We start from the raw sequence: 14,842 nt of genomic DNA on the forward strand, positions 1-14,842 counted from the left end.
TCGCGGGTCCTACCAAGGATCTACGCAAGACCTTGGGAATGCGGAAGCACAGCACAAGTTTAACGCCTGCTCAGGTTCTAGGTGCACCGCATGGAAACAACTTCCGCCCGAGGAACGCGAGTGGGTGGAGGCCCAACCCGGCACCGAGGTCACGTGGGGCAGTGGCATTACCGCCTCGCTAGTGGCTCGGGGGACGCCGTGCGCCACGTCATGTAGGTTATTCCATCCAAGCCAAGGTGGGAGCATTTCCTATCGCAGGGACGAGAAGAAGCCCAGTTGCGTCCTGTGTGGTGATCTTAGGGCAAATGAAATAGTTTCCTGTATTTCTGCAGCTTCATTACTGAACAGTCGCTTTGAGGGACAGCCTCCCTCGGCTCCTTCTCGACACCCTTGTTTCCCCTCCCTTAGGATTCCAGTTGGTATCTCCCGCGCCCCGCCTCCGCTCCGCGGCGCCCACGCAAGCCGTGGCCCGGGGTCCCTCACGTGACCCTAGCGTGCTCCCGCGGGGGGAGCGGAGTCTCGGAGGCGGCGCCGCAGGGGACAGAGGGACAGCCTGAGAGTTGTACGCTGCAGCTTTCGCCGGAACACCAGCGCGGAGGTCGTGATGTCTGGGCTCTCCCGCCAGCTGCTTTGGGCCGCCGCCTGCCTGGCCGCGCTCTGTGTGCTGACCGCGGCTCAGAACACCACCGTGACCCCGAACGTGACTTCAGCGCCCCCCAGCACGACAGCCCCGACGCCTGTGACGACCGTCCATCCAGTCACCACTCCAGTACCAGGTGGGCGCCAGCCCAACTGGCTTCCTATACTTTCTTGCCCGCCTGCCTAGCGGAGCTGCCCTCCCTGCCCCCGGTGCGCGGGGGGCCGGGGCGGGCCGCGCTCCGGAAACATGGCGGCCGGTCGGAGTCCAGCCGGGCCCGGCACGGGGTGGCCGGAGTGGGGGAGCGCCCCAGTGGGAAGGGGCGGCGGAGCCCCGGTGGCCGTGAGGCCGTTTCTGACCCCAGAGTGTCCCTGTCCGAGATGCTTTATATAATAAAAGAGCCTCGTAATCCCCAGCCTCATCGTAGGCACGGACGAGTGGACGTGGCGTCCTTCTGCGGTGTCAGCAGTGGGGTTGATTAGGAGGCGAGGCGACGCGCCTCCAAAGTTGGCGATGAGACCGAACTCCTTCTCCCTGGGGTTAGTCATTCGTCCACCCAGGTCCTCCGAAGAGAGGCATCTCCGGAAGTTGGCGAAAGAGGGAAAGGGAAACTGAAGACGTTAAGTATTCGCTGGCGTCTCAGGCTTGCGTTTAACAAAATAAGTCGCCTGAAATTTAATTAACGTTAATTTTGCGGATGGGTAATGGGATATACCTGAGGTTTGAGCGTTTAATTAAACCTTTACACCCCATGCTATGTGCAAAGAACGAAAAGTACTCATTCGTGTACCTAGTGCTTCGTATATGTTTCTTTTAGTGTTTTTTAGGCTAAACCAGAAGATAGGGGGTGAAACCTAGGCATTGGATGGAGATAAAGGAATTGCCGGGACCGTATGTTTAGTAGATAGTGAAACTGGGATTGGAACATAGGTCTGTCGATTTTCTAGAACACATCTTTTGTTAGGCTCTGCATTCAGCTGGTTGAGGCATACATTGAATTTTAAAGAATAAATTGGCAATGTCGTGACAATACAAAAAAAAAATACGGAAGTTAAATTCGAAATAGTAAGGTGGAACCTTAGATACATAAAACCTGAAATCTGGTGTGATTGGTTATTTCAGTTAATATTGGGTAAGGAGAACTGGCATCTTGACGGGAGAATTTCTGGTTTTTACCTTGATATCTTTTTCAGGCTGATCATGTTTTACAATGTCTTACCCAGTTTTTGCATTTTATAAAAGTTTTTAAAATATATACAGTAAACTTAAATGTTATTTGTTAGATTCATAAAGATGTAACGGTAAAATTCAGAAATTTTTAAATGAAGGGAAATTGCAGTACAATACTGGAAATTCTAACTGCACTGTTTTTAAGATGATAGAGCAGAATATGTTCTGCCTCCTGGTTTATTTGGAAGTTTCCTCTTAGAATTGTAGTTTTGAGGGTTTTTTGGTTTTTGTTTTTTTCCAAAGAGAAGCTTGGAAATACCAAGTTAATTGCTTTTGTGTAATTTAAATGCGTGAAAGGAGATGATTTGTTTTTTCTGTAAGTAGTAGTTGGGTAAGCTGCAGCTGGAAAGGTAGCAAGTTTAGTTCATTATAAATATCATTACTATGCTACCCAAACATTCATCATCAAACACAAAAGATTTTTAAAAACTGAGTTTTTATCTGTACACAATCCTCTGAAGAATTTATTTCTGCTTTGTGACCCATTCCCCTCCCCTCAGGGTACCACATATGTCCCAGTCTAATGAATACTAATGATAAAGTATTGAAATGCAATGTCTCTGTGCAGAACTATTGTTTTGTTTTGTTTTGTTTTGTTTTTTTAGGTATGGAGGAAGCGAACGAGAATGTTTTTTGGAGGCATCTATCTTCTAGGAAAATGGATAGAGCCCAATTCTATAGTCCATTTGTTTGTCCAGATACTGAATTGTAATTGGCCTTCTTTGAAGTCTTGTTTCTGGGCCATTTGGCTTAAATTATTGAAAAAGACCTTGCTAACTTGTTAAATTACACGTACATAAATGTAGCCGCCTTCAGATGTGTTGTCTATTTACCCTTCAGTCATGGAGGACCCTGAAAAGAGTAGATCAGTTAAGAATGATGAATCTGGTTTTTTCCAGAAATGGGTGTCATCAGAGCTTGGGTTCAACCTGTGGTTGAAATACATCTTTATTATTATTAAAAATTTTAGTGTCTCATCTGATGTTTTGGGGCAGTGATTTTCCTATGTGTATTGTTGGTCTTATAGTCTTTTTTCCCCCAATACTTTTATTTTTTTAAAGGATGCTTTAAAATGCCTCAAGAAATCCTGAGTGTCTTTGAAATAGTTGTCCTGTTAAAAAAAAAAAAAAAGGTTGTCTAGGTAGGTACCATGAAGTACTGAGCGTTCCCACTAGCTTATTTCCCCCCCTTTCTTTTGACTTGACTTTTGGCTTCATATGTCGTTTAAAATTATTGGAATTTCTTAGCCAGTTTATAAAGATTTTTTTGTTCTTGTTTTTTGTGTGTGTGTGTGTGTTTAAAAAAAATCACATGAAATCTACCCTCTTAACAAATTTTTAAGTGTACAGTGTTCACTATAAGCAGAACGATGTACAGAAGATCTCTAGAACGTTTCATCTTGCATGAAACTTTATACTCATTGAACAGCAATTCTCCCGTTTCCCCTCTCCCCAGCTGGTGGCAACCACCTTTCTACTTTCTGCTTCTGTGTTTGACTATGTTAGATACTTCTTATAAGTGGAGTCATGCAGCATTTGTCTTTCTGTGACTGGCTAATTTCACTTAGAATAGTTTCTTCAAGGACCATCCATGATGTAGTGTATGACAGGATTCCCTCTTTTTAGTGGATGAATAATATTCCATTGCATGTAACACATGTGCTTTACCCATTAGTCTGTCAATAGGCTGTAAAGTTTTACCATTTCTCTGAATTAGGAAGTCTGATATTGGATGTAATGCTTACTGTTGTTTAAAAAAAATAAGTTATACAAATTCAAAATTAGATGCCAAGTAATTGATTGCATACATCTCCCTCACCCCAGAAATCTGTGAACACCACAACAGCTGTGTTTCCTGTGTTAATGCGAGCACTGATACTGCTAATACCTGCTTTTGGATGCAATGTAAAGAAGGTAAGAAACTTGGGATTGTTTTAATTTTGAGAATGCAAAACTATTTGGTTATAACATTTAAAAATACAGTACAGAGTATTCTTGAACATTTGAAAATTATGTAGGACATTTAGGACAGTGTGCACTATTTATTTTGCAAATCAAATAATTTTTCCTTTAAGGTGCCAATTGCTTAACACTGCCCCCTAGAATTATTTCCTCTGTCTCCCATTTCCTCCTACCTTTAATTCCTTAGACTTGACTATTAAGGTTCAATAGTTTTAAAGGAAGAGATTTTAGAGCTTTGCAGGATACACTGAAATTAGCTATGAAAGAAAGTTGTGAAAATTTCCACTGAAAACTTCCGCAGAAAAATGTTTGAGGCATTCATCTTCAATATGTCCTGTCCTGCTAGGTGAACTTTAAAGAGACCTTGTGAAACTTGGATACTTAGATATGGGAGAAGAATGAGGTGAAAAGAGAGTTGATTCTTTCTTGCGCTTTTGTTAAGTTTTAATGTTACTTTTAACTGAGGGATGAAAAGTTACATGGAGATAACTTTGAAATCCCGATAAGGTTTTTGCTAGAACCATAGGATTACAGTATATTCTGTTTTCTTCACGTAAGTTGATTGTATTTTTTTTCTTATAAGTAAAACTATCAGTTTTTTTATATATATATAAAGAAATAGCCAAAGCTACAGGTTAAACTTCTTTGTTCTTCATTGAAAGATTTAAGCGCTCTGGAAATTATATCACTACATAACAAAATTTAAAAACCTTTTAAAATTAAGGTATTAGCTTAATTTGGGGTCAAGTTTACTCTTTTGTTGTATAAGAGTCACTTTTTTTCTTTTACGGTTATAACGTGGAATTTAAAAGTGCACCCTTCCATGTTTGGCAGAGTTGGCAAGTTTTAGAGATTAAATGTCCTACTGCAGGATATGTTGGGGAAAACTTCCCCATGTTCTTGCTGTAAGTGTCCATCCAGGCAGTCAGTTTTAGAAAGTGTAGAAGACTAATGCAGAGATCTGGAACAGAGGACTTAGTGCCACCATCAGGGCACCGCCCCTGTTTGCTAAGCCTTTGTGAGATCCTGACAGTTGTCCCTACTGACTCAGCCCTCTTGTGGATTCTAGCAGGCTTCCTGGTACGTAGCCACACCACAATTCTGAGATCGAAGTGTTTCTGATTTATCTGTTCAGTGTGTTCATGTGGATTTTAAAAGGATAATAGTTGGAGAGATCCTGTGTAATATTTCTGAAACAATGGGAAAAAGAATTACAGAATTTTGGGTCAGTGGATGGACTTCCACAGTGCTTATGCCTCAGTTTGATGTTTGGAAGCAATCATGGAGCTTAGTAACAAAGTCAAAGATAATATAAGTAAGTGATTGGTGCTGTTTATCTTTCGTAACAGGTAAAAGCTACTGTTCACATAATTCAACAACCAGTTGCCAGGTGGTGAACAGCACAGACTTCTGTGCCAGTAAGTATTCACACTGGTTGCTGGGGAAGGTGGCCGCAGCCTGGTGAGGAAGACCATTGCTTAAGGAAGTCTTATTTCACTGTTTGGTTTGAAGCATTTCCATAATTCTAATCTTGTTAGAAATTTGAATATGAATAGTATATTTATATTGATTGCTAAAAGGACAATGTTTTGAAGCGTGGTTTAGTGAGTTGACTATATTGTGGAATGCTATAAGTACAGATGCTATTTCCTTTATTATTTTTTTTATTTTGCTCTTCCAGAAACTCATTGTAATTTAGCCCCTCTCTTTATTTGCTGGGAGAACCTTTTTCTGGCAATTACTTGGGTATGATACTGGTGATTGTCAGTCTCCAGCATAGTTTGTCCTGTGGTTAAATGCATCCTCTCTGTATTCATCCATTTTCTGGAATTCAGTTTGAGGAACTTCATTACATTTTAACATTTACTCTTTGCCTGGGAAATAGTTAAAATTCTTAGATGAAACAGCTGATTTTTCAGAAGACTCTAATAAGAAAGTCAAACTCCTAATTTGGTACATAGATAAAAAATAGAGCAAAAGTTTTTTTGGAGAGTGTCCGTAACCTTGAAAAGACTACCTATGACTGTTTAATTTTGGTAGGAGTTTCCCCGTCCCAACTTGAACTTTGTAACTGAGAATTTCATCAGTATGAGATCAGTTACAACCTATGTAGAGTGCATGATATGGTGTAGGTGGTAAATGAACAAACACTTTTATAGTTATTTTAATGTGTGTTAGAAAAAGCTGGTAACTATACCAGACCTATGATTTCATGACAACATTGCTTAGAGACAAGAGTAAAACATTTTGAGAGATTACAGAAAAACTGAACAAGTAATTCTACTTATTTGATGATGTATCAGTTAGAATTAGTTTTGGCTATGAAGGGACATAAAACCACAAATTACAATGGTTTCAGAAGTAGACTTAACGTTGCTGTCATGTAAAGGAAGTCTGGGTTCAGGTGCAGCTAGAGGGCTACAGTAGCAGCTCTACAACCGTTAGGGACCCAGGTTTCTTCTGGGTTTTTACTGTCATTACTCAAAAATGGCTTCGACCTTACTATTCTCCAAGGTGAGTTCTCATCTTTCAGCCATCTAATTGGTTTTTCTGCCAGCAGGAACCAAGGTAAGAGAAAGGCCCATATCTTCCTTACACGTACTTCCTAGAAGTTACACGTAGTAGAAGGTACCTAGCTGTAGGGGAAGCTAAGAAAAGTCTCTGCTGGGGAGAGGGAAATAAATGTCACTGAAAATTGGTGCTTCTGTTTCTAAAGAAGGGGAGACCAATATTGGGTGAGAGCAGCTGTCAGTCTCCTTGACAGGTGGTACTAAAACATAAAAATTGTAAAGTGGTACTCAAATGACTGCAGGTTAGGAATAGTGTTATAGATAATGATATTTTAGACATCTTTGACTTACAAGTTTGTTTGTTTTTTAAATAGTGCCCACGATTGCTCCTTTGCCAACCAATTCTACAGGTAATACAAGATAATTGACTCTTTTCCTTCTTTTCCTCCTTTCAAAATATTTAAGCATTCTTGATGGATAACGTTTTAGTAATTAAAGACCTAAACGTGTTAGTACAATTTTGAAAATTAGTAGACATATTTAGTCTTGGCCCACGTAATTGCATTAATGTGTACTGTTTGTGACAGTGACAAACAACTTCAATATTTCACATTCATTGAATCTGAGTGGATTTGCTGCAGCTTGTACATTGAATCCGCAAACTGATTTTTGTGGATTTTGTGGAAAACTTGGGAAATATAAAAGCGTAAAGGAAATTAAAATTCCCTATAATTCTCATCATCCAGAGGTAGACCAAAACGTTTTAAGTGATTTAAGTTTTCTAGTCTTTTCTATGTGTATATCTAAATAAATAAACTTGATATGAAATTGGATAATGTGTACCTGCACATTGGAATTATTTCCCTTTTACTGCAGGCATTGTCGTACACCCTTTACCCATCCTGCTCTTTACTGAACAGTTAGGTTGGAACATCTTATAGGGAAATATTTACTGTCATCTCTGATAGGATTGATTCGAACAGCATCCTAAGTCAGAGGATATGATTATTACAAGTCTCAATACTGATTGCTTTCCAGAAAGATATGCTTTTCATTCCCATCAACAACTTGGAAGTTTCTCACCACATCTTCAATAGCATTAGATAGTATCTCCTTTTAAAAATCTTCACTAATTTGATAGGAAGAGTAAATAATTAGAAACATCTTCTCCAGTACAAGTACTAGGCTAGGTGGTAGGGATAGAGACAGAGTGAGACAGCATTTTCACAGTAGGAACTGTGAAAGAGGTCGGGAAGCACAGTGTGTTAGGGATTTGTAGGAAGGTATGTGTGTTGAGTAGCGTGGCACATATGGTGACAGCTTCTTGAAGATGTTAACTGACCGAGTCTTGAAATTGCCCTGGTAAGAGAATGAGGAGAGTTTCCCAAGCAGAGTAGGGTGGTCACCACATGTTAAGCAGATGTAAAAGAGTATGATGAGGTCAGGGAATTGCATTTGGAGTGTCCAGTACGAGGGGAGGAAGAGTGAAGCTGAGCAATCTGCTAGTCAAGAGCCATATTTGAAGCATGTAGGTCATATGATGAGACTTGCATTTTTAATAAAATGACTTATTCTGACAATGTGGAATGGAGATTGGAAGGAGAGTGAACACAGCGGTTACATAACATCGCAGTAATGGGAAGAGTTGCAGATGTGTGCAAATAGGCCTAGGAAATAGAAGGCAGAGGACATGGAGATTGAAGTGATGGGAGCATTCTCAGCTAAAAGTACAGATAATCAGTGGAGGCCGTACGTAGTGCAGTCCACTGGGGCAGCTCTTAGCTGAATAGGGTTTGAGGGCCAAACTAAGGAACGATAATGTCTAAGGGGTGGGAAGAGGATTGGAGAGGAACTGAAAAGTAAAGCCCAGAGAAGAATGGCGCAGAAACGGTGCGTGTATGTTTTAGTTGTAGGTTTTCAGAGGAAGGCGTGGGCACATGCTGTAACAAGGACAGAAACTCATTTTGAAAGGCTTAGGCAGTGGGGAGCTAGCTTGTACCAGCTTGTGCTGGTCAGTGTGCGTAGCTCTTTCCAACTGCACGGTCAGTGACACCATGTTGGTAGCTTGAATTACGGCTACAGTGGAAATAGTCACACCATGGAAATCTGCAAATGCTACGAAACTTATTTTGGAGAGCACACAGTGGTGTGCTCATAAACCTTCAGCATCCATTAGAAGTCATTGGTTAGGAGGGTATTAAAGGTTGATTAAAGCAGAGATGTTGAGAGAAAACTAATTCTCAACATAAAAGGTGGGGTGTGAACAGAAAGGGACAGAGGGGAAAATGATTTCCCCCAAACCATTGTGGGTCCACTTTTCATTTCTTCCTCTTGAGTCTTGATGCAATTTCTCCTTGCTTCACCCTGGGTTCTCCTGTGAGCTACCATGAGTCTCTTTTTTGTTTTCTCTGTTTCTGTAAAGAAAGCCAGGGCTTGCTGGCAGAAAATGCATCAGTTGAGTGACAGTTAATGGTTAAAACAGCAAACCCTTATAGGGTCTCTTTCCTTATACTGCTGATGAGAACAAGTGAGAAATTAAGGGACTGTTAAAGAAACAATGCAAAGAAAATCTGATCTGTAGAAAGGTATTCAGTGGGGTTAATTATAACAGTCTTCTGCCAATACAAATAATATAAATATTAAAAACATAAATATAAATAATATCTTACACTAGAATGACTAAATTATGTCAGAAATGTAGTGGAAAACATATTAAGTGGAAAATAAACTGTATCAGGTAGTTCTAGTACAATTTTTTTGTTATATACATGCCTAGAAAAGTAGCTGGCAGGAAAAAACATGTTAATCAGAGTGATGAGATTACTTAAATGTTTTTACTGTATTTTCTAAATTTTCTATCACCAATAGCAGTTTTTATAACCTATGAATTATTTTTTTAAATGAAAGGAACTTACAGTAGGTCAGAGGAAGTATATTTCCGAAGCAGGGCCTGGTTTTGAAAACTTTGTTAATGTAGTACTTTGGTGAACAGTAGAAGTGTGTCAATGTTTTGCCCGTTTACAAAAAAAGAATTAATTACTATGTTCAGAGGGTGGGGAGTGAGAACCAAATAGTAAATTTGTGAATTTTTTCCCCTAACATTGTCAGGCAAAATTAGTAATACTGTTACAAGTTTGAAAAATAATTTGATATGTCTTTAATTTGTGAAGTGTAATTTTTTGCAGTTACACAGAATGTATAGGGAACAAAAACTTCAAAGGGATTATAAATCTTAAAATAATCACACCCTCTAACCTGGGGATTCTGTGTAGGAATCAGTCCTATCAGAGATGAGAGCGAATGTTTCCCTGTAAGATGTTCATAGCATGGAGGAGTGAGAGGTGACCTAACTCTCACTGTCCACCTAGAACAGGGTGGGTAAAATGTACAGCAGTGAGAAACAAACGGACACAAAGTTATGCCATCCGTATTATTAACACATCATTTATTGGTATCCATCAATAGTGTCAGTACTAATGGAAGTGTCTTAGTGTAGTGCTTTAGTTCCTAAAAATGTTATAGTCGGTCTACTCTTCCCATGAGTGTACATTTCTTTAGAGGCATCATCAGATCATTATTTGAGCTCTCGTAGTAGGGTAGACTAGTGTTGTCCTAAACTTGGGCTCTTTTAATCTAAAATGGGGGAACTATGGCCCCAGGGCACCTGTTCTTTCAAGTAAAATTTGATGGAAACACAACCATGCCCACTTACTTGCATGTTGTCTTTGGCTGCTTTTGCACCACAGAGCGCACAAAGCCTAAAATAGTTACTTTCTGCCGCTTTAAGAAAACTTGGCCAACCCCCTGAAATGAAGAAGATAAGCCCATCTTGATACCTATGTAAGAAATACTGAGTTGCACTTGTTTCTGACCTTGACTCTTTAATAGTTTTTGTCTTAGAAGCGGTTTTATAAAGAACCTATAGTTCCCTCACCTGAACACTGATTATTGCCTTTTTGTGTGTCTTTTTGCAAACTTTATCTAGGTGTATATATTGATTTTACATGTAGATGTTAATTAACATGGATACAATTTTATGATTGCTTAATGTTATAAAATATATTTAAAAGCTAGTATTCTGGATGTGTAGGTTATGTTAGTGAACCATTAACTGAAATTTGGCCTTTATTCTCTAAGAAACTGAAAGCATGTTGAAGTTGGTGGCATTATTTTAAAAAGATATAATAGATGCTAGATAACTAATAAGTTTAGAAATTAAAGTTTTTAATACATTTTTTTTTACATTCCAGCTAAAACCACAACTAAGCCTTCCTCTCCCACAACTGTTGTGCCAGGTAATTGAGGTTTTTAATACTAACTCCGAGGTAGGATGTGTGTGTACTGTTGCCTTTTACTATTTCTGCCGTCCTTTTCCAATTTTTTTTCATGAATGGTTATGAAGTGAAACTCATCTCTTATATATAGAGGACCATAATAGTTGGCTGTTAAATCAATAATAATGAGTTTGCTGAGTCCTCTTCTAGTTTTTTAATGTGTAACTGCATTTGGCATGATACGTTGGAATTAAATGATAATGTTTTCCCCAAACCCTTTTAGTACAACTTGTAGGTGAAATCTAATTTCTTATAACTTGAAAACCATGGTAATTTGAGTGCAGATAATATAGCTAGCCTTTTTACTGAGAAATATGTAAAGAGCCAGATCACCACCAAACATGCACCTTAGCCGTATTTCTTACCCTTTCTTCTATTCCTTTATAACTCTTGAAAGTACATGTGAAAATTAACTTTTTATTAATGATTTGACATGTCATATATTAAGTTATATTTAGGTTATGTTATAGGACATAGTAGGTACACAGGTTAGGAATTCTTCCCTCTATTAATATTTAAAATACTATTGTTTTGATTCTGATGAATCTTTTATAATTTCTGGATTCTTTTGGCTTCATTCTTGTGCTACCTTTCTCTCAGTTTCAATGAAGCCATTCTGTCTTGACAAGAAGAACTACAGAACAGTTGTAATTAATTTTAAGGCAGGCCAACTTACTGTACAGCTACCAGAACCAGTGTTTATTTGATAATTCTGTTTAAGAAAGAGTAAAATTTCTTCTAAGTATGAAAAATTGCTTTTTATTAAAGTGGATGGTGTTCCATTTGAAATGTTTTACTCCCTGAAATTTTTGTTTTGTTTCCTCTTGAAACATTTCACTCTCTGAAAAGGAATTCAAATTTTTATGCTTTTTTTCCCTCATGACTTGGTAATACTTTCTCATAATGTGAAATCTGCAGAGTAAGATTTAAGATACCTTTAATAACAAGTTCTTTTGCTTGTTGGAGTTATAAATTGCAGATGCTTAAGATTATTTTTGTAATTTGAAAAATTGCAACCAAATTTATTTACCTTATATATTTAGTAAAATTCAAAAGTTGTATGAATTTTCAACACAAATATTAATATTTACTCTAGCAATTAAGTAAAAATATATAGTCTGAAGAATTGCAAATTTTTAAAGTACTTCAGATGTTCCCAGGGCATAATTTATAAACCAGGAGAGTCTTTTTCTGCCATTTTCATTTTTGAAATTGTATAGCAGCATTGACCACTTGATATCACTGGACAGAATGAAGAATGGGATTGATAAATAATTGTCTTCCTCAATTAGAGCTGAATTCTAGCTGTAAAGACTTGACTCAAAAGGAAATACTTTATAGAATTTAACACTTGGAAAAATAGGAGCTCAGGTGGGTCTTGAAATTATAATAGAAGATCATGAGATTTATTACCATTATTTCTTCTGTCTTAACAGGTACAACTAATACCACTTTAACTCCAACTTCACAACCTATACGGAAGTCTACCTTTGATGCAGCCAGTTTCATTGGAGGAATTGTCCTTGTCTTGGGTGTACAGGCTGTAATTTTCTTTCTCTATAAATTCTGCAAATCAAAAGAACGAAACTACCACACTCTGTAAACAGACCCATTAAATTAACAAGGACTGGCGTATAACTCACTGAAACCAAAATACTATCTTTCAAGATATCCCACATGGAAGACGCTATTTCAGGATCTTTAAATTTTCCAAGGATGCATATAGGATATTTTGGAACATCGTCCTTGAAGAAAAATCAGTTAAATCATTTTGCTCAACAGGAATATTTAAATTACTCTGCATGAATCCTGTGGCTGTCTTCTTTTATTTTAAATGGCTGCTGCTGTGGGATTATGTTCTTTTTTCTTGACATGCCAAATGTAACTATAAGTGATGGAAAACATTGTCCTGCGCAGAAAACCTCATGACTCTTTTGGCAGTTTAAATTTAGTCATTTTAAAGCCTGAAAGCTGCATTATTGTCATCCTAACTCAGGATGTAGTTTAGTGACCAGAATTGAGAAGAATGTGCCAAATGAGCATTAGTCAGATGGATTTGGGGCTGTCATTTCAAAAGTGGAATAAATTTTTAAATTTAGTATCCTAAGAGTATCCTTAGAGTAAAATTTTGTGCTTGGTAACAGTTATTTTTTCTACATTAGAAATAAGATGCCACATAGGGAATTACATTCCAGATTTAAAGAAAGGAAAGAATACAAACCATTAAAGTATAGCAGGTTATTGTTAATACTTGTAAAGCACCTTATATCATCAAGAAAATAAAGAACAGTGCCTTAAAAGACAGACTGAAAGGTACACTGTAACTTACAATGTTTGGGATTTGTCGTTTCTCATTAAGGAAGGTAAAAGTTTGGTCTGAGGATGTAACTGTTGACGTGAGCAGTAGTAAACTTGCTTTTAGATAACACACTGTTAGTATTTAATTGAAAACCTATTTTATTTTAGACCTGAGTAACTTAAACTAAAGGATGTTATGCAAAGTTGAAAGCCTTCAGATATTGAACCTCCCAACAATTTTCTTACGGCTGTTAAAAAATATATAGAGATAAATTGATTTAATTATATTTTCCTTTGTACTTCATAAAAGTATCCTAACACTGTTGTACCTCAAAAGGATTTCCACCAAGCTTTCTTGAAAAGTAACTTCTTTCATGAAGCAAAAAGGAAATTATAAGTTGTTTTAGAATCATTTACTAACTCTTTAAGTGAGATAGTTATTTTAATAAGTTTTGAGACTGTAAATATGACCAGTGTAATTTCAGAAAATTGAAGGATTTTTTGGTTGATTAGATTATGGTCGATGTTTAATGATGATTGATTGCCCTGGATAAACGGATTGTGCTTTTTCTTTTATTCCTCTTCCATCCTTCCTTCTTAGTTTTAATTCCCGCAGTATAGTAAGCATGCGTACTTTTATTTCTTTAGTTTTCTTAGTTTTAGAAGGATACTTCTTGCCTTTGACATGCTGGGTTAGTTTCAGAGGCTTAAATTAGTTTAAAATGAGCTCTTTTCTAGATCAATAAAGTTTTTTTGTTTTAGTTTCATTAGCCTATAGTGGCTGAGTTTAGCCCTTGGTTTTCATTATTTTATAGTAGTAATGACAGGTTGCTTCGGTCAATTTCCTAAGCCAAAATTCCTTGCATTTAGATAATTAGAGGTTCTTAAAATGAAGATTTACTGGTTTTTTTTGTTACTTGCTGGTACAGTTCAAGTTTGTTTTACTTGCACATTTGTACATATACCTAATGTTTTCAAGTGCCTTAATTGTTTAAAATCTCTGGCTTCAAAGGTTTTTGGGAAAAGGTAGGTTTACTTCACATTTTTGTGTTTTCTTGAGTAGTAATCTAGGTACCTCACAAGAAATTTTTATTATGGTGCCATGGCTGTTAGTTTTTAGTGAGTGCTATAACATACAAGATTCATTTGAAAGTATGCAGAATTTTCATTCCTCCCAAAGTGGCAAAAATTAGCTACAGTGGCATAATTGTCATTTACCTAGATACGAATGCCTTGTCACACGTTAATGTCAACACACAGCAATTTTTGTGAAAGAATATGTAGCTGATGAAGCGTCTCATTTTCTGTCATGTTGAGTACTGCTCTAACAAGAAAATCATATGAAACTAGTTAGATTTTGCAAGAAGAGCTCTTACAACAGAACTCACAGCCTGACCTCCCTTTCGTTTAGCAGTTTAGTATCTGGAGCCATTAATAATTTTTGGGTTTTTTTAATCCAGAAGGTATATAGAAACCTTTTCAGATTTTTCATCTGATTTGTTCATGCAGATGTAGTTATATCAAAATACCTTATTTTACCTTAAGATATTTGTTGCACAGGCAGACACTGCTGTATTTAGAAATTTCTATTTCAGTTCATTAAAAACTGCAAAACCAATCTGTATCATGTTATCACTGATTTAAAATAAATCTACATGTTTATTGAATCAGTCTGTTCTTTTTATTAACTGAAGTATGTTTTTGCTTTTTAATTATGACATTTAATGCTAGTGAATTTATCAGTCTGTTTGGGGATGGGTTGTCTGTTCAATTTTTATTGTTTGCCAAGACCAGCAGATAGTAACTAAGGTACATATTCATCAGTGGAGAACAGAGCCTTAGAAATGATAGCTGGAGGGAGGACTTGGTATG

General features: G+C 37.5%; 2 protein-coding genes across 2 annotated transcripts in view; both read left to right on the forward strand.

Moving 5' to 3' along the window:
* The window catches only part of PPIL6 (peptidylprolyl isomerase like 6), a 33,202-nt gene extending 32,645 nt beyond the window's left edge, over positions 1-557 (forward strand). Inside the window, exon 7 of the mRNA XM_019734963.3 lies at positions 409-557. Coding sequence (XP_019590522.2) covers positions 409-557 — 149 coding nt within the window. The remainder of the gene's footprint in view (positions 1-408) is intronic.
* CD164 (CD164 molecule) lies at positions 486-14,637 on the forward strand. Its single transcript, XM_019734969.3, has 6 exons — positions 486-776; positions 3,691-3,780; positions 5,178-5,246; positions 6,713-6,748; positions 10,589-10,633; positions 12,109-14,637. The coding sequence occupies exons 1-6, from the start codon at positions 605-607 to the stop codon at positions 12,273-12,275; spliced, it is 579 nt and encodes a 192-aa protein (XP_019590528.2). The 5' UTR covers positions 486-604; the 3' UTR covers positions 12,276-14,637.
* The last annotated feature ends 205 nt before the right edge of the window (positions 14,638-14,842 follow it).

The sequence above is a fragment of the Rhinolophus sinicus genome, chromosome 2, assembly GCF_057876585.1.
Source record: "Rhinolophus sinicus isolate RSI-liver-muscle chromosome 2, RSI-T2T, whole genome shotgun sequence".
In the NCBI taxonomy this organism is placed as follows: domain Eukaryota; kingdom Metazoa; phylum Chordata; class Mammalia; order Chiroptera; family Rhinolophidae; genus Rhinolophus; species Rhinolophus sinicus.

What these genes read in the sequence shown, in the direction of transcription:
- CD164 (XM_019734969.3), top strand. Translation starts at nt 605, where the DNA reads ATGTCTGGGCTCTCCCGCCAGCTGCTTTGGGCCGCCGCCTGCCTGGCC. An exon ending in TTTGCCAACCAATTCTACAG is followed by an intron (nt 6,749 to 10,588) that starts GTAATACAAGAT and finishes TTTACATTCCAG; the next exon opens with CTAAAACCACAACTAAGCCT. An exon ending in TCCCACAACTGTTGTGCCAG is followed by an intron (nt 10,634 to 12,108) that starts GTAATTGAGGTT and finishes CTGTCTTAACAG; the next exon opens with GTACAACTAATACCACTTTA.